We start from the raw sequence: 19,188 nt of genomic DNA, 5'->3' as shown, positions 1-19,188 counted from the left end.
TATCTACTGTATTTTTTTTTGGTTTATTGAATACCTTTTTTTTTAATTTTCAGTGAAACCTAACGCTACTACAACAACAAGGACAAGCAATAAGAAAACAATAAACAATAACAGAAACTAACAAAAATTAAGAGAACGACGCAGGTGATACGAGAAGGGAGAAAAATAAGGTAGTGTTTGAAAAAGAGACAGAGATCGAGAAATAGAAATAAATTTTAGTATTGTATTTAATGTAATATGAAGACAGAGATTGAAATAAAAATGAAGTTCTAATTTAATTTACATAAAGGGTAAAATTAAAATTAATTAATTGAAATAGGATATTTTAAGTAAAAAATATTATTAAAGTTTTAGTTTCTGTTTTAAAAAATTTCAATTTTTTGTGTCTTTATCTTTTGAAAGTACTGAAATACTAAAATTTTGGAGATAAAAATTGAAATTTTAGTACCAATTTTTTTGGACTAACAAACATGATATTGAATTCCAATCTTCGTTCCAATATCTTAAAATAAACGCTATCTAAGAAACAAAGGAAGACACTAACAAGAACAATGAACGACCGTATCGCGGGTTTGTTTTTTTTTTTAATATTTAAGAACACAAACAAAAAAACAAATAACAACTATACAAACTTAATGAATAAGAATTTTTTTATTAGGATAAAAAAATAATAAATATAGATTAATAAAGATTAATTTAATATCTGAAATTTGATATCAAACGATATAGAACGAAATTTAGGATAAGATGAAAACTTAAAGAAAGAGATTTATTTACTTTAATTTAATTTTTTGATATAACAGTTAAAGAAATTACTCTATTTCTCCTATTCATATTTAAGTTTTTCAAAAAAAAATTATTCATAAAAAATTGAAAAAAAGTGGCTACAAAACTTAAAAATTTTTATACTTCTTCCGAAATCTTAATAGATAAGTTTACTAAAATAAAATGGTTAAATTATAATTGGACCTAAAATAATGAAAACAAAAGAAAATAAAACAAACATAAAATAAGTCCTAAAATAAATAATAATAAAATAATATTTATTTGATTTAATTTGATTAACAAGAGGCTTTAATACAATTTGTAAATAGTAGTTTTTTATGATGGTTAACCATTATTTTCTCCAATTTTTGATGTATCTTCTGAACAAATAATTTATCTATATTTACAAAATTTTCTTTTATCTCTTAGATATTGTTCTTATAATTAGACTAATTAACATATATTAATAGTTCTTAATTTATCTCACAGAACTCATACTATACATGCCGAAAATATTTTGAAAAGAAAATTTGTATACTAACATTTTCATATTCCCATTATATATTTATAGAAATATATTTCTGCTACAATAATATAATTATAAAAAATTGACCGATATATTAATTAAAAATTGTTAACTCTCTAATTGAACTAAATAGTGCACCATTCCTTTAGAGTCACTTTATTACACCACAAGATGGATAATTGAATGGTTCCACTTCATAGGAAGAGGCCAAGAAAGTGATGCTTACATGTTAAAGCTCAGAGACAATTCTGTGATGAACCTTTTATCATTTTCTCTACTATTATTGTAGCTTTGATCCGCTAAATCAGTTGTATGTCCTCCAACCAAATGAAACTATCTGCAAGTTCATAATAAGCATCAAGTATAGTACAAATATCTATATTTTTATACGATAACAGATTGGTGACTCTCTTTTTTATGTAACTTTGTTGAAGGCAATTACGATAGTAACCAAAATCCTATACAAAGGATAATTTATAAATTAACCTAAAAATTATAAAAGATAAGATAGATAAATTATACGAAATCAACATCCTTCACTAAATTTGAAAAAATTGTTTTATGAAACATCTATATATTACTAAATTAACAACAACCAATAATAGTGAATTACTATTTCCGGAAAATTACGTTTCATCACTCTTCATATAGATTTTTTTTTTTTCATTATTAGGTATATAACGCTCTATCACGGGTCCAGGAGCAAGGAGGGTGTTTCTTCATTGTTGTTGTCATTATTAATTTGTTACAATTATTATCATGATTAACGGAATGCTTTATGTATATATATATACTCTAGAGAAACAGGTATGTAATGAGAAAAACCGTTACCTGGCCTTTTCCCTTTTTCTTTTTTATTTCCATCTTTTTATGATGCAGAATTAAGCTATTTGGAGGTAGGAATATAATTTCAAAATAAAAAAAAAAGTTATATGTTTATGAGATTTTATGCGCGTATATAATAATAATAAGCGGCAATGCGGTATGATACATTCAAAGTACTGTCCACTTTCCAGCTAATTTTCCTCCATTATTAACAACATTATAATTATTAATCGGAAAAAAATAAGGAAGCATCATATTGTACATTAATTAATATGAAGACTCATTCGAAGCTAAAGAAGGTAACAATACGCCGACGAATTATATTTCAAATGACATCATCTAACTCTATTTTTATCTAGAAGTTTTAAATTCGAATCTTACTCTTAATTTTACAAAAAAAAATGTAGTAATACGATATTAACGAGTTACAAATAATAATAATAATAATAATAATAATAATTAAAGAAAAAAATATAAAAATTCGTAAATTTTTCAATGTATTTAATGCTTGATACTTTAAAAAACTTATATCTATATTTGAAAAATGTATTTATTTATATATGATATCTTTAGAGTAAAATATGAAAGTATACTTTAAAAAAAATATAGTTGAAGAACTCATATTTAAACATATTCCCACACCAACCATGTTTTGTGTGTGATAATGCACAATCTGTCCGAAATTATGATGACAGCTAACAAGAAACACAATAAGCTGGTTATGTGATGCAATAGGAGGAACATATGCAAGTATATACTTGGTTTGCCACATTATGTCTATAATTAAATTCAACGGTTGGTAGATGGCTGGTTAATTTGATTTGTAAGAATGCGGTGGTATCGAAATCCCGGAAGAAAAACATAATTGGATTTATTTTATTTTGGTTCAAATAACAAATATACTGTCTGCGTTATTTTTAAATTTTGAAATGTGTAATTTGGCATTTTTCAAAACATGCTTTGTAACGTTTATTTTTATTCCAAAATCTCCTGCACTTGATGTGCTAAGTTATGAAAATTATCCCTTAATAAAAACTTATGCATTTCTTATATTGTAAAGGTGTCGAAGTTGTCAAAAATTCCTTGTTATAAGGAAATTTAGTGGCTCATTCTCTAGCTAAATTTGTTCTTAGTTAAACTTGTCCTTACCATGTTAAAATACAGTATAGGTGAAAAAAGTTCCAACATATATGTGTAACTTAATCCATTTAAACATTCTAGATTTTTTTCTAAATTAAATATCATCTGCTTTCAAAGAAAATGTATATTTTATAAAATATATCTTCCCAACAAAAGAAGACAACCACTATATTTGACACATTAACTAGTCATGATTTAGATTTTTTACATAAGTTTTATGTGACTGAGATTTACTAGAGCTCTTAGAAATTTAATTGATATTCTCTAACATTTTCAAAACGACAACAATAACAAGATTAATTTGAAAAATTTAGAGCTCTCGGAACAACAATCAAGTTTTTTTTTAAATTCTAATAGGTCTCGATCATATAGAATCTAGGCAAGAAACTCAAATCGTAACAAGTTAACAAATGATTTCTCAACAAGGATGGTCTGGGCAGCGTATTCTACAGTGAAATATGGCAGTGTAATTGATGAATACTCAAATATGGTGAAGGAGCCAAAAAGTGGGAGAGGCAAAAAAAAAAGAGAAAATTGATGCTCAATATTAAAGCTCACACTTGATGGGGAGATTGTTAAGGTTATAAATGTGAAGAAGTTAATAAATTAACTGCAAATAAAAAAAACAAGGAAAAATAGTAAATTTATAAGATAAAGACTTCATTAACTTAATATTTTAAGGTTTTGAGTTGAATATAGCATTTTTATTTTGTGTTCTCTTAGTTACTTTCTAAAATTTCTCTAATAATAATCAAGAGCTCCCCACGGTGCCCAATAGGTTTGGCATGTAAGACTCGATCACATATACCCATGAATTATTGCCATGAAATCTGCATGGCTGTTAACCAAACATAGGGAGAGAATGCTACAGCACAGTGCATGCATGTAAAGCTTGATTTATTTATCTTGTGTTACAACTTTTGGACCTTTACTTGTACTATATGCAAAACACCTAAAGCAAAAGACAAATAATATAACTGCTACTACATGTGAACCTCTTATCCTCTGCAAGCAACACTAGAGTTTGACAGAACCATAAGGAGATACAAAAGAATTATTGAAATCAGAGATAGAGTTCAAGAATATGTGTTCTTCAAGAATAAAATTTTTGTATAGTCCTTGTATTTGAGTTCCAAAATCAAGCACTGCCTTAGTCACATGGTGCCTATAAATTTGTGCCTAAATTGCCAAAACGTGAGTGTTAATTGATGGAACCCACTCTTTTATAAAGTTGAATCATATGTATTTTATAGATACCATAAAACACACCTTAATCATAAACTACTAGTATTCAGTATACTTTATCCCAAACACACTTTATTAGACTCCTTTGGCATATAAAAGATTTGGAAAAACAAGGCATAAAATTGCCAACAATTGAGAAAAACAAGAAGAAAAGGCAAGCTATATAAATAGAGTAATAATTATTCTAATTTTTGCTTTCCATTATGAGGGAAGCCAGACAATTGTCTGATATATAAACAATACAGTAAGACACCCTTAATTTATTTTCAACATTTACAAAGAGAGGGAAAGAAAAAGGTAAACAAGAAGCATAAATATTCATCATCATCATCATCATTGCTGGAGTCTCCACCAATCCTCCAATCAACATCATCCTACAGTTCAAACATTGGCAATATCCATGGCTGCCAAAACTACACCATGACCCACCATGATTACTGCGTTGGGTCTCTCAACAGCAACACCACCATTGGCAGTAATAATCCCATGTGTGCCAGAACTACAACATGACCCACCAAAATGTACATTTTGGATACAATAACAATAATAAACAACAAATATTTCAACCTATATATGTATATATATCTTTGTTTTTCCAACAAAAGACCTTTTTAAAAAAAAAAGGGGAAAGAAAATGGATTAAAAGAAAGGGACAGAATAAGATCAGACACTAGCAACTTGCTCAGACTCGGAAATCTCCGATTGAGTCTCTGCTGAATCAGAAATGCTATCACTTTCTGTGGTAGCATTACTTAACAGCTTAGGTGTCAGTTTGTTCCTCCACATATCCCTAAATCCGAAGAGATCCCCGGTTTTCCTCGTTGCCTCCACCACAACCAGGTTGGCAGTTACCCGGCAAACCTCCACCACAAGCCCAAAATTACCATTTTGCCCCTCTAGCTCCACACCACATTCTTTCAACCCTCTTACTATAAGCCCCTCTGCCACAGCCACCTCCTCCACCCTAGCCAAAACCGCCTCAACTGAACCCTTGAGCATGAGCCTCTCAGTGTCCTCTGCGGCCGCTGATGTGGAGGCACCACCGCCAACAAACAATCCAGAAAGATTCAAACCAGAAGAGAATGAGATTATATCAAAAGCATTCAATTCCTTCACCTTGTCCTCAGACCCAAGATTCCAATCCTCATGAAACTTGATCTCCTTGTAGCCTTTTCTAAACCAAGGGTCCCTGGTGATCTCATCAACGGTGAACCTTGTCTCGGGGTTGATGTCAAGAACCCTTGAAAGGAACCGTCGTAGATCCGGTGACATCCACCGTGGACACCGGTACTCCCCCTTGTAGATCTTCTTGTACATCACCATCAAGTTTGGATCATTGAAAGGTAGGTACCCTGCTGCAAGAACAAAGAGAATCACCCCACAAGACCATACATCAACCTTTGCACCGTCGTAGCCCTTCTTTGCCAGAATCTCCGGTGCCACGTACGCCGGAGTGCCACACAACGTGTGCAACAACCCATCAAACCTCACCTGCAAAAAGAATAGATGACCGATTATTAATTAGGCATGTTCGATCATTCACATGTAAACCACCATTATTTGACGTGTATCATTCAAAATTCCTAGAAATCATAATAGAAAATTGGACCTACTCATAATAAAGGTGTACCTGTCATTATAGGAGAGAGATCATTAATTGTTTTAGAGCAAGAAAGATTGGTGTTCCAGAAAATATTAATTCAACTAAATTAATATTATTATTGTTTCCGTACATTATCCTCAATATAAATTACTAAATTAATGTGCAAGCCATGATTTTAAACTCTGCAACCAAGATTACGGCATTGATGTTACAATTTTCTAGCCCTTTACAACAATTACAGCAGCATCAACTGCAAATTTTACTGCAGCTAGAATTGCAACCACAAATCCAAACCATGATGGGACAAATAAACTTTTTCTTCAACAAACCATTTAATTTTGTAACAAATTAATTAAATTCATAAATTTAGAAGCAATTCTCCAGCACCATTGATTACCCTAAACACAGGACTGTAAAATCCACCATCTATCACATTAATTACTCTGAACTCTAATTTGAGCTCTAGCATTTCATTTCATTACGGTAAGAATTTTGACAGAAATTTTTTTGTTCAAATTCCTGATGAAAAATCAAATTCCCCAACAAATTAACTGAACAAAATAACAAAATGATGCTGTAAATGCAAATTACAGTATTTTGGGGCTGACCTGGTCTTTGACGGCACTGAGTCCAAAATCGGAGACCTTGAGATTCCCATTTTCATCAAGCAAGAGATTCTCCGGCTTCAAATCACGGTGGAAAACGCCGCGCGAGTGGCAGTACCCTACGGCGGAGATAAGCTGCTGGAAATACTTGCGGGCGAGATCCTCGCTGAACCTCCCTTTCGAAACCTTAGCAAATAACTCACCGCCTTTAACGAACTCCAACACGAAATAGATCTTGGTCTTCGTCGCCAGCACCTCGTGCAGCTTCACGATGTTCGGGTGGTTGAGCTTGCTCATGATCGAAACCTCGCGCTTCACGTTCGAAACCAGTGACGTTCCCATTATCTTCTTCTTGCTTATCACCTACGCATTCCACAAATTCAAATACGTATTTTAACGAATTCGATCACATTGAAGAATTCGATTCAAAATTCAGAAGTTTCAGCAAATCATTCCTTAATTATTATTAGTTATTTACCTTTATCGCCACGCTCTGCATCGTTTTCACGTTCCGCGCGTAGTAAACCTTCGCGAACGCGCCGCATCCTAGGAGTCTTCCTAGCTCGTATTTTCCAAATAAGGCGGAGGTGGTGACCGTGGATGTGGAGGTGTTAGTAGTTGCCGACGCCGCATGCGGCGGCGCCTGTTCGATCTCTGGCATCGTGATTTTTTTCGATCTAAAAGCTATGAAAGAATAAATAGTTGAGAAGGAGAGAATTTGATGTGGTGATTGGTGTTTTTGAATTCGCTCGTAAAAAAGTTTTTGATTTATTGCGGAATATGGTGTTTTCGTTTATTTTTCTTGTTTTGTGGGTTCTCATTCCGTTATTTTGTGCGGAAACACAGGATGTTCGGAATTGCACGGCGCTTGTTTTCTTTATTATTTTATGGTTGTTTCCGTATTTATATTTTTCTAAAATTTGCTTTCAGGACAAAGGTTTCCTATGCTTTTGCGTTTTTTTTCCCCAAAAAATTAAAATTACATCTCTCCTCCCTAATAAAAGACAGAGACGAGTAGTTATTTGTATCTCAATTCTCAAATTCTCAACCTGTATCTGGATCCCGAAAAGGAAAATATTTAAAATTAAATTTGTCAGCAATTAATTAATATTTTAAATTTTAAATTTATCTTTTATTATTTGTATTTATCATTATTCTGTTGGATATTTATTTGTATTAAATAAGATTAGTTCTTTAAAAAACTGATGAGAAAATTAATGTTGTTTTCGAAAAGATTATTTAGTATATAACAGAAAATTCTCACTTTTAAATATAAAAAAGATTTAGTTTATTGAAGAAAAAAAAAAGGGTTCGTTTCCGTGTTTTTGGGCTACGCGGGTATATAGTTGGGACTTGGGAGTTGAATTGAAGAAAGCTAAGTAACTTGCAGCTTTGTTTTGAAAGCGGAAAGAGTAGTCACGCTGTTTTTTATTACTTTTTCTTTTTTTAGGTATATTGAGAGGTAATTATAATTGGCCATACACATGTTGCATTGTGATTAGAAGATATAGTTGATAAGTTGAATATAATTTAGTAATTAAAAATGACACGTCGGTGCCGACTTGAGCCGTCTCTTTTATGAAATAAAAATAGACTTAATTTTTTCAATTTACATTCATCATTTTGTCCTTTTTTTTAGAATTAACTATTAATTTAGTATTTAAAATATTTGATATAACAAAAAATTTTTTAAAAAATATTATTAATAAAATAATTTTTAAATTATTTAAAAATATAACAAAGATAATCAATAAATATGATATTTTTTATAAATGTTAAATTTTCGTATTTAGTAAATAAGTTATTCATTTAATTTAAATTTTTGTATCAATATTTAAATAAATATTTAGTAGATATATTAAAAAATCAAAGTAAAATTTGATTTTTAAAATTTTTTATTTTTTTAAAAATTAGTAATTCACAATAATATTTTTTTAAAAAAAATCACTTGACATAAAAGTTACAAAATTTTGAGGATGAAAAGATTTTATTTTTGTAATGATGTTTGCAAAAAAGCATCAAAATATGATTTTTAAAATATTACTTTAGAATATATATTTACAGTTATGTTACACATTGGTATAATTTTTCATCCAAGCTAGTCCAATACTAAAAAAACTCAATCTCATTAAATAAAACGTGACTTTCACGCACCCAAACACATGAAACGTTAAATATTCATTTGCGCTTCATTAAGAAAAAACGTTCCTTCTTCAACATTGAAACCGCTACTGGAGAAGAATCACGAGAAGATTTCGGAAGAAAGAAGCAAAAATGAACGAAAATAGCAACAGAGACTACGAAAAGTATAAGAAAAATTACTGTTCCTTTAAAATCTTGCAATCTCGCGTTTCTTCTAGTTGTATTTTAGGTTTAATGGATTGAGTTGCTTCGTTTAGTAGATCGACATATTCTGATTCCATTTTTATAGTGTAACTAGGGTTTGAAATGAAATGTGTTCTTATTTTCATTCAGTTCAGTGGAGTTGCTAATTTTGATTCAATTGATTGTTAGCGTGTTCAGTTGACTTCTTTTACATAGAGAAATACTATTCTTGATGATTGAATGTTTATAACGTTTTATTCAGCACATGAATATTGCTCGGTTCAGTAGAGTTACTCATTTTCATTCACTTGATTGTTAGTGTGTTCAGTTGAGTCCTTTTGCATGCAGAAATATTTTTCTTGATAATTGAATGTCTATTACGTTTTATTCAGCACATGAATGGCGTTCGGTTCAGTAGAGTTGGTTATTTTCATTCACTTGATTGTTAGTGTGTTCAGTTGAGTCCTTTTGCATTCAGAAATGCTTTTGTTGCTGATTGAATGTTTTATCACGTTTTATTCATAACATGAATGGTGTTCATTTCAGTGAGCTTGGTAATTTTCATTCACTTGATTGTTAGTGAGTTCAATTGAGTCCATTTGTATGCATAAATATTTTTCTTGATGATTGAATGTCTATTATGTTTTATTCAGCACATGAATGGTGTTCAGTTTAGTGAGTTAGCCATTTTCATTCACTTGATTGTTAGTGTGTTATGCTGGATCCTTTTGCATGCAAAAATAATTTTCTTGCTAATTGAATGTTTATCACATTTTATTCAAAACATGAATTTTGTTCAGTTCAGTGGAGTTGCTAATTTTGATTCACTTGATTGTTAGAGTGTTCACCTAGGCTCTTTTGCATGCAAAAATGCTTTTCTAGCTGTTTCATTATTTATCATGTTTTATTCAATACATCAATGGAGTTCGGTTCAGTGGGCTGGGATATTTTCATTCACTTGATTAAAATATGCATGCTTGTGCTTGTCGATGTATTGAGTGAAGTATTGGCCAAATTTTTTTGTCCTTACAGCAAAAATAAAGAAGACAATGATGACAAAGAAGGAAAAGCCGCGCTATAACGTAAGCACATTAAATATATTTATCCACTCTCATTCGAATAAAATCTATTTTGTATTATAAATATATCGTGATATTTTGTTTCTAAACCTTACAGAAAATTCAAAATTGCAGATGCCAAACAAAGGCAATAGCAAAGGTGTTCAAGGATATGAGTTAGGAAAAGAAAGATATTGTTGAAGAAATGGGATTCAGTGCGCTAGCACATGTCCTGGAAATGAACGTCTCTCACAGCCTCTTGAGAGAATTGATTAATTGTTATGATGACTATTATGGATGTCTGGAAACTCTCCATGAAAAAATATACATAACACCTGGCAAGATAGCACCTGCGCTGAGCATAAACCATGGCGGTAATATACTTTCCACTTTCTGCTTATTTTTGCTTCATTACTTTCTTTAATTTCAGTTCATTTGGGTACAGAAAATTAAACTGAACCTTTTTGGCTCATTTATTGCTATTCAAATATTGTAGGGAATCGTTTTCATAAAAAGGTTGAGTATGATACCCTGAATGAGGCAGACAAGGCAATAATTGACAGCCTCAAAGGCTGCGTTTGTTTTTAGAGACAGGACAGAACATGACACTGAAACGGAGACAATAGGACGGAGACACTAAAAATTATCTTTTGTGTATTGTGTTTGGATACGATGGACATGACACTAATATAATGTCTAGTATTATATTTGGATACACATGGACAAAACTAAAATATTATATATATATATGGTTAAGATTAACAAAAAAAATAAATTGAGTTTGATTAATAAAAAATTTTGTTTAAGTTAATAAGCCAAATTAATTTTAAATAAAAAATCAATTTTAAAAAATCCATTTTTACATGAAAAAACAATTAGTTTTGCATATAAAAATCTATTTTTATTTTAAAAAAACTAATTTTTTTATCTAAAAACTTATTTTTCTTTATAAAAAACTATTTTTTTCTTTAAACTATATAAAATCAATTACAATTTATAAATTACTTTTTTAGCATTTTAAAAGATCAATTTTACTTTTGATCATATTTATCTTTCAAAAGTTTCAAGATTAATTATTTTTGTTATTATTTTTATTACAAATCAAATAATATAATATAAGGTTAAAATGATATTGAAGTAAAACGATAAAAAGAAAAGAATTATCTACCCCCAATAAAAAATTCTATAGAAAGGAGAGAGTACCTGGAAAAGAAAGAGATAGAGAAAGAACAGGAAGAAAAAAGTATCTCTGAACAACGCAATAGGAAAAATAAGAAGGGGTAATAGTAAAAAAAAAGGAAAACAAAATTTATAAAATTGTCCGTGTCCACTCTTCCAAATTCCGTGTTCATCATTGTCCTTCGTGAAAGAGTGGACACAAAAGTATAAAAAATTGTCTCGGAGACAATATGTCCATTGTCCATGTCTCTGCTTCCAAACACTTTTTAAACAAGTATTGTCCATGTCTCCGTATCCTGCCCCCAAAAACAAACGCTACCAAATGTGTTACGTTGGCATCTTTGACAAAGTCTGTCCTCGATCTGAGTGTTGAAGAGGAGGAGAACCGACAGAAATTCTGGAGGACTTTTGTCATCTTCATATAGAAGTGTTTCTTGTTGCCGAAGACAGTAAGTATGGCCTCCCCAATCCATAAGCTGCCTACCCTTTGTGTGGACAACATCCGATAGTGGGATTGGGCAAATCATGTGCTCAACTTCTTGAGGAAGGGAATCGAAAACAAGAGAGAGGGAAAAAAATAATCTGTTGATGGCTATGTTTTTGTTCTGATGCTGATTTATTTCCATGAAACCAAGATCCCTCGCTTGGATGGACCTGATGCTCCCCCGCCACTGTGGGTGGCCCACTGGACAAAGAAGATGATACTTGACCGGATTTCTCAGGAAGCAACCGACACATTAGTAAATTAAACAAAAATTCCCCCCTGAAATTTTGTTTCAGATGCTTCTAAAACACTCTGCTAACTAAATAATCTTGTGTTTTAGGTTATAATTAATTTATTTTTCCTAGTTACATTTTAGGTTTATTGGATTGAGTTGCTTCATTTAGTAGATCGACTTATTCTGATTCTAATTTTTTCGCGTAACTAGGGCTTGGAATGAAATGTGTTCTTATTTTTTTCTGTTCAATGGAGTTTCTAATTTTGATTCACTTGATTGTTAGTGTGTTCATTTGAATTCTTGTGCATGCAAAAATATTTTTCTTGATGATTAAATATTTATCACGTTTTATTCAGCATATGAATGTTGTTCGGTTCAGTGGAGTTTGTAATTTTGATTTACCTAATTGTTAGTGTGTTTAGTTGAGTCATTGTGCATGTAGAAATATTTTTCTTGATGATTGAATATTTATCACGTATTATCCAGCACATGAATGGTGTTCGATTCAGTGTTTTTGCTCATTTTGATGCATCTAATTGTTAGCGTATTCGCTCATTTCAGATGCTTCTAAAATACTCTGCTAACTAAATAAGTTTATGTTTTAGGTACTTCTGTATAGAAAGCAAATAAAGGAGGAAAAAACAAAAAGAAAGAAGGTGGAGAAGCCAACTATTTTGAACGGGAAAGAGAAAGGAAAAGGGAAGAAAGAAGAAAAGAAAATTGCTGATCGGATTTGTCTTTGAAAGAAGACACTTTTTCCGAATCTGAATACAAATTCGAATCCGACAAAACACCGCTAGCTAAGAGAAAAAGACAACAGAGGTTGGTTAAAAAATAAAACATTGTTGCGACAGATTCAAAAACAACAAGAGAAACTGAAAGCAATCCCATGGATTCAGAAACCAGAAGTGAATCCGAAAACCAGTAAGTTTGATGTTCATATTGGTTTTGTTTTACTTGTATTTGTTTAACATTGTTCTTATGCGCTTGTTCTTATGTATTGCAGAGAAGAAGAAGAAATTGAAAAATAGCGACTAAGAAAAGAAAACAACCACAGAAGGTGGTTAAAAAAGAAAGCGAAAAAATGAAGACTGTGCCGACGGATTTAGAGAGCACAAGCGAATCTGAAAGCCAAAAAGTATTGGATGAGGTTCATTTATGTGATTGTATACGTTCATCTGGTTTAGTTTTGCTTTTCTTTGCTGAAAATTGTTTATGTATGCTTGTTAAGTAAATTACAAATGTGATATTCTTAACTGGAGTTGGTCAAGTTGATTCATTTGATTGTCAAGTGTTCAGTTAAGTCCATTTGCATGTAGAAATTTTTTCTTGATGATTGAATATGTATCACGTTTTATTCAGCACATGAATTGTGTTCGGTTCAGTGGACTTGGTCATTTTTGTTCACTTGATTGTTAGTGTCTTCAGTTGGGTCCTTTGGCATGTAGAAATATTTTTCTTACTGATATTTGTCTCCGGTATAAATTTGCTGTGTTTGTGTATGTTGCAGAGAAAAAGAAATCGAAAAAACACCCATAGTGAAAAGAAAACAACTGGAGAGGGTGGCCAAAAAACAAACCAAATCAGGAAAGCTTGTTCTGAAAGATTCAGAGAGCAAAACTGAATCTGAGAATGAGTAAGTTTCTGAAATCATATTTTCGGTTATTGTTGCTTTTGTTTCAGGTTCATTGATACTTATTTTATAAATTTTCAGAACTGAACAAGTAAAGGACAACACCGAGGAAAGAAAAAGACAGGCGTTGCAGATGTTAAGATAAAAGAGATCAAAGAGAAGAAATGATGGAGATCAAACAACAAACGTTACTCCGGGTCGGTTTGACTCGATAGAAGCGTGAAATGATTTCTCCGAGATGTAAGATTCGGTTTCTTATATCGAGTTCTTTTTCTTTGTTTGCTAACTTTTCCTATAACCTCTTCTAATTCCTCTGGATTCACTGAGTAATATTTATTTATCTTGTTTAGACTACCGACTGTAAATCTGGGTAGCGAACCTCTCTTACAGACTCAGACGAGCTCTACACCGTCTGTAAATGTCCCGGACAATACCAGGTAAATTTGTTCATTGCAAGCTTTACTTTCGGTCCAATGGGTTCCAAAAATAAATTTCATGTGTTTCTAGACCTCTTCTTTTAATCTTGGTTGCTGATTTTAATTTGGTATCTTTTTTATTAGGAAAAATATCCCAAAAACCCTGGTAAAAGTTTTTAGAAGAAAGAAAATCAATCAAAAACAGAGTTTAAAAACCCCACCTATGTAAGTTAAAAATATTTATGTTTCTCTTTTAGATTTACGTAATATTTTTTGTTTAATTAATCACACAGAAATCATGTTTAAATATCAGTAGCACTACACCTGATTCTGACTTACAAATCATTGAGGTTCGAGAAAAAACTCATTCTCAACCTTCAGAAATGTGAGTTTTTCAATGGGCAGATTTCGATTTTACGGTACCTATTCTAATCGTTTAACATTGACTTCTTCCTTGTTTACGTTCCTTAGATTTCCTATTGTAGTGTTTCTTCCGAGTTCTCTTAAGGAAGAGTTAATGAAAGATGACTTTATTTATGTTCCTTCAGAAAGTCAAACACAAGAAACTTCTGTTAATGAGTAAGTTGCCATAAAATTATTTTTATTAATTTTAATGATTTAGGATAATAATTTGGGATCATTGTTGAACTGTTTTCTATTTAATGCAGCAGCCTTCTGGAACCGCAACAGCAACCCTGCGAAGAAGCACTGTTGATGTGTAAGTTTTACTAATTGTTTAAATCTGGATAATTTCGGTTCACTACATGATTTGATTGTGGTTCAGTTGAATCCACAAATGAATTCAATGCGTTCTTATTTTTGGAGTCTCTTCTGTTTCTTATAGCTGCTCTCTGGAACTCGAAAAGCAGGCCGCCGAGGAATCTTCTCCGAGGATGACGGAGCCAGAACCTCCGTTAAATGTGTAAGTTTTAATTAATATCGTTTTTTATAATCTTTTGTCTTATATGATATTGCTTTTTCATTGTTCTTTTAAGTTGTAATTAGAATTCTTTTTATTAGTTTTAATGGTACATGATAATAATTCTGAGTCATTATTGAACTCTTTTCTGTTTAATGTAGCAGCCCTCCCGAAGAACAACAGCAACCGTGCCAAGAAGCTCCGGTGGCATGGCAATTGGAAGAAGAAGCACAGTCTGATTTGTAAGTTTTCTGCTTGTTCAAATCTGGATAATTTCGGTTCACTACATTGTTTAATTTCAATTCACTACATTGTTTAATCCAGAAATTAATTACTCTCTTCTGTTTATTATAGCTGCCTTTTGGAACCTGAAAAGCAAGCCGGCAAGGGATCTTTCACGAGGAAGACGGAGCCAGAACCTCTGTTGAATGTGTAAGTTTTAATTAATATTATTTTTTTATTAGCTTTCGTGTTATATGATATTGCCTAAAACTTTACTTTGTCGTCTTACAATGCTGCTGGTCCTTCTTTGCGGCAACATGATGCACCTTCCTTTGACCTTGGCATAAGTCCCCAACATCTCAACCAATTCTCCCGACCTCTCAGCCGACGGTATCACAGCTTGAAGTCTTGGCAGACACAGTGGTAGATACTGGAGTAATAGTGGCATTGAAGATTGCTGAAGCAACGAGTGTCGAGCCGAGCTTCACAACCACTAAAGTTTACAAAACTCCGGAGAAAGAGAAAAAAATCACGGAGGAGTTGAAGGAGAAATGTTATCATTGGATAACACATGTGAAAGAAACCAAAGATAGTACCAATGAATATGACCCCTTATTCATCTTAAAGCATCAAGAGAATTTTGAGGGGCTTAGACATCATTTCATGTCTCTAATGCCCGAACAACATGTGGAAAGCACAGTAAATTCTTTGCCTATTGTGCTAACTTTAATGATTTTTCTAAAGACTCTTGTACTGCATATCTCATAATTTTCTTCCTGTAGGTAGTCAATACACATTGCATGATTTTAAACGACGCGTAATGTCTCTAGTTTCAGAAAGACATATACTGTGTGCCGACGAATATTGTCATAAGCCAAATTTTTTATTCCCTACTCATTGAATGTGTATCACGTTTTATTCAGCACATGAATTGCGTTCGATTCAGTAGTGTTGCTCATTTTCGTTCACTTGATTGTTAGTGTCTTCAGTAATATCCTTTTGCATGTAGAAATGTATTTCTTGATGATTGAATGTGTATCACATTTTATTTAGCACATGAATTGCGTTCGGTTCATTAGAGTTTGTCATTTTTGTTCACTTGATTATTAGTATCTTCAGTTTTGTCCTTTTATTCAGCACATGAATGGTGTTTTACTGGTTCATTTATGATTTAACTGAGGTTTGTTTTGTAAATATTTATGTTGGAAAACCATGGCGAGAAGTACATTGATCCAAAGACCAAGAAGGCCTACCGGTTCAATGTTGATCGATATGCACACTACCGCCAGTTTCTTGACAAAAGAAAACTCGCATCGCATCTATTTGTAAGTCGTGATTTCTAAACTTTCTTTGATAATTCTCTTGTTTGCTATTGTTTGGACTAACATACTCTATCATTTTTTCAAACTTCAGCTATTTGTGTCGATTTGCAATGAAGGGCACTGGTAGTTATCGATTGCCGATGTCCGAAAAAAGGCATTCTATGTGCTTGATCCTATGAACAAGAAAAAGAATGAAATACCTAATTTGAGAATTAAACTGAACAAATTTATTGTAAGTTATTTAAATGTTTCCCTTATTGATTCAATTTTTATGACGTTTTATTCAAGTTATGATTGGTGTTTGGTTAAGCGGAGTTGCTGAGTTTGATTCACCTAATTTTAATCCACTGTTTTATCCCTTTCAGAGATTAATAGTCTCCCAGATGAGGGTTTATGATGGGGCAGAACCCTTAATGGAGGACGGAGACGGAGAAGAAGCAGAGTATATCAGACTGGATGGTCAACGTACAAGGTAAAAATATTTCTCTTCTACAGTGCTATTTTTAATGTATTTTATTTTGTATACTATTAATCGTATTTTACTTAAATTCTTGCTTATCTATGATTGTACGATATACGTCTTAAAATGGCTTGAAACAATTGATCCTCAAAAGATCAAAAGCGGGAAGAGGTATCAATATAAACCTTGGACATAAGTAAGTATTTTCTAAATTAATAAAATTCTTTCATTTCTTATTTCAATTGAGTTCATTTCTTATGTAACTAATTCCTTTCAATTGAAATGTAGGAAGAGATTGATGCTTTCAGGCTTGAATATGGTCCAAATATTTTGTTGCATAAACTGAACAAAATCAAAGACTAAGTGATTCAGATATATATAAATAGTAAATAGAATATACTTTGTTTGATTGGTTGTAATTAACACTATTTTGTTTAAAGAAGCAAACACTGCTTCTTTCAATGTATATATCTAAATATTAATGTAAATCTTATGGTATATATCTAATGTTAATGTTAATGTATATACCTAATGTTAATATTTATATCTGATTCAAGATGTATATATCTGTTGGAACTGTCTGGCTGCTGTTTTATTCCAGGTTGACAGTGAATAGAATCAGGGTGTTTATCAAACATTAAGAGCCCCAAATAAACAAATGAATCGAAATTAATACACAGAATAAACCAAAAAAGTGCATACATCAATATAGCAGAGACATAATTTGAAAAAAATGTATATATCAGAATTCAGTTTCAGAAACACCTTAACTCTCGAACATAGCACAATAAATTGACTATTCAATAAACAAAAAGTGACTATTGAATAAAGAATTTCACAAAAGCTAATATTAAAAACAAAAAAGTGACTATTCAATAAAGACCTACAACAGTCAGAAATTAACCCTCCTATAACTTCAGTGAACCGAAATTTGCTCATAGATGAAAGGAAATTTATGTTAATAAAAACTAAAACTCGTATAATCCTCTCCAGGATAATTCATATCCGGTGCATTGTAAACCCTGGAACTTGACTGAATCGTTGATCCACCATCTAAAGATTCAACTGCAAAAAGAGAAAATAAATCATATATTAGCGAAATGCACAAATGAATGTTTTCCTAACCCTAATCTCAATATTACCTCGCTTGGACCTGGCTTTTTCTTTTTCTTCATGGCGTTTGAGATTTTTTTTCCAAGTTTGATCCTAGTCTATTTTTAGGCCGGCCTCTTGTTCTGACACGTGGTGGGCTTTGAAGGTCGTTCACGTCGTTCAACGTGGCTTCTTCGTGGGATAACAAACTTTTTCCTTTGCTTCTCTCTTGATATTCTTGCATTTTGGCCATGATATTGTCAAAGGCCTGGTGCAAAATTCCGGTCAACTTCTCAGACTCCGACGCAAATTCGCAGATATTGTGCGACCGAATCACCAAATCGTTGAATCACTTGCTTCTCGGCTCCAGTAGAGGCTCGTTGATGAGCGGATAATTTATACGCTTTTTGGCATTGTTTTTAGGTAGTTTTTAGTAAGTTCAAGCTACTTTTAGGGATGTTTTCATTAGTTTTTATGTTAAATTCACATTTCTGGACTTTACTATGAGTTTGTGTGTTTTTCTGTGATTTCAGGTAATTTCTGGCTGAAATTGAGGGACTTGAGCAAAACTCTGAAAAAAGGCTGACAAAAGGACAGCTGATGCTGTTGGAATCTAACCTCCCTGCACTCAAAATGGATTTTCTGGAGCTACAGAACTCTAAATGGCACGCTCTCAACGGCGTTGGAAAGTAGACATCCAGAGCTTTCCAGCAATATATAATAGTCCATACCTTATTCGGGAATTGACGACGTAAAGTGGCGCTCAACGCCAAGTACATGCTGCTGTCTGGAGTTAAACGCCAGAAACACGTCATAACCCGGAGTTGAACGCCAGAAACACACTATAACTCGGCCTTCAACTCCAAGAAAAGCCTCAGCTCGTGGATAGATCAAGCTCAGCCCAAGCACACACCAAGTGGGCCCCGAAAGTGGATTTACGCATCAATTACTTACTCATGTAAACCCTAGTAGCTAGTCTAGTATATATAGGATAGTTAACTATTGTATTATACATCTTTGGTCTCAGTTTTATTTTATTCTTCATCTAAGGAGACTATTGATCACGTTTTGGGGGGCTGGCCATTCGGCCATGCCTGAACCTTTCACTTATGTATTTTCAACGGTGGAGTTTCT

The 19,188-nt window shown here is 32.3% G+C and overlaps 1 protein-coding gene across 1 annotated transcript; it reads right to left on the bottom strand.

Annotated features, from left to right (window-relative positions):
• Positions 1-4,661: 4,661 nt before the first annotated feature.
• LOC107458162 (CBL-interacting serine/threonine-protein kinase 11) lies at positions 4,662-7,486 on the bottom strand. Its single transcript, XM_016076372.3, has 3 exons — positions 7,188-7,486; positions 6,713-7,072; positions 4,662-5,992 (listed from the first exon to the last, which is right to left on the bottom strand). The coding sequence occupies exons 1-3, from the start codon at positions 7,368-7,370 to the stop codon at positions 5,165-5,167; spliced, it is 1,371 nt and encodes a 456-aa protein (XP_015931858.1). The 5' UTR covers positions 7,371-7,486; the 3' UTR covers positions 4,662-5,164.
• Positions 7,487-19,188: the final 11,702 nt, after the last annotated feature.

Source organism: Arachis duranensis, chromosome 7 (genome assembly GCF_000817695.3).
Source record: "Arachis duranensis cultivar V14167 chromosome 7, aradu.V14167.gnm2.J7QH, whole genome shotgun sequence".
NCBI classification, from domain to species: domain Eukaryota; kingdom Viridiplantae; phylum Streptophyta; class Magnoliopsida; order Fabales; family Fabaceae; genus Arachis; species Arachis duranensis.
This window is presented reverse-complemented; position numbering and strand designations above follow the sequence as displayed.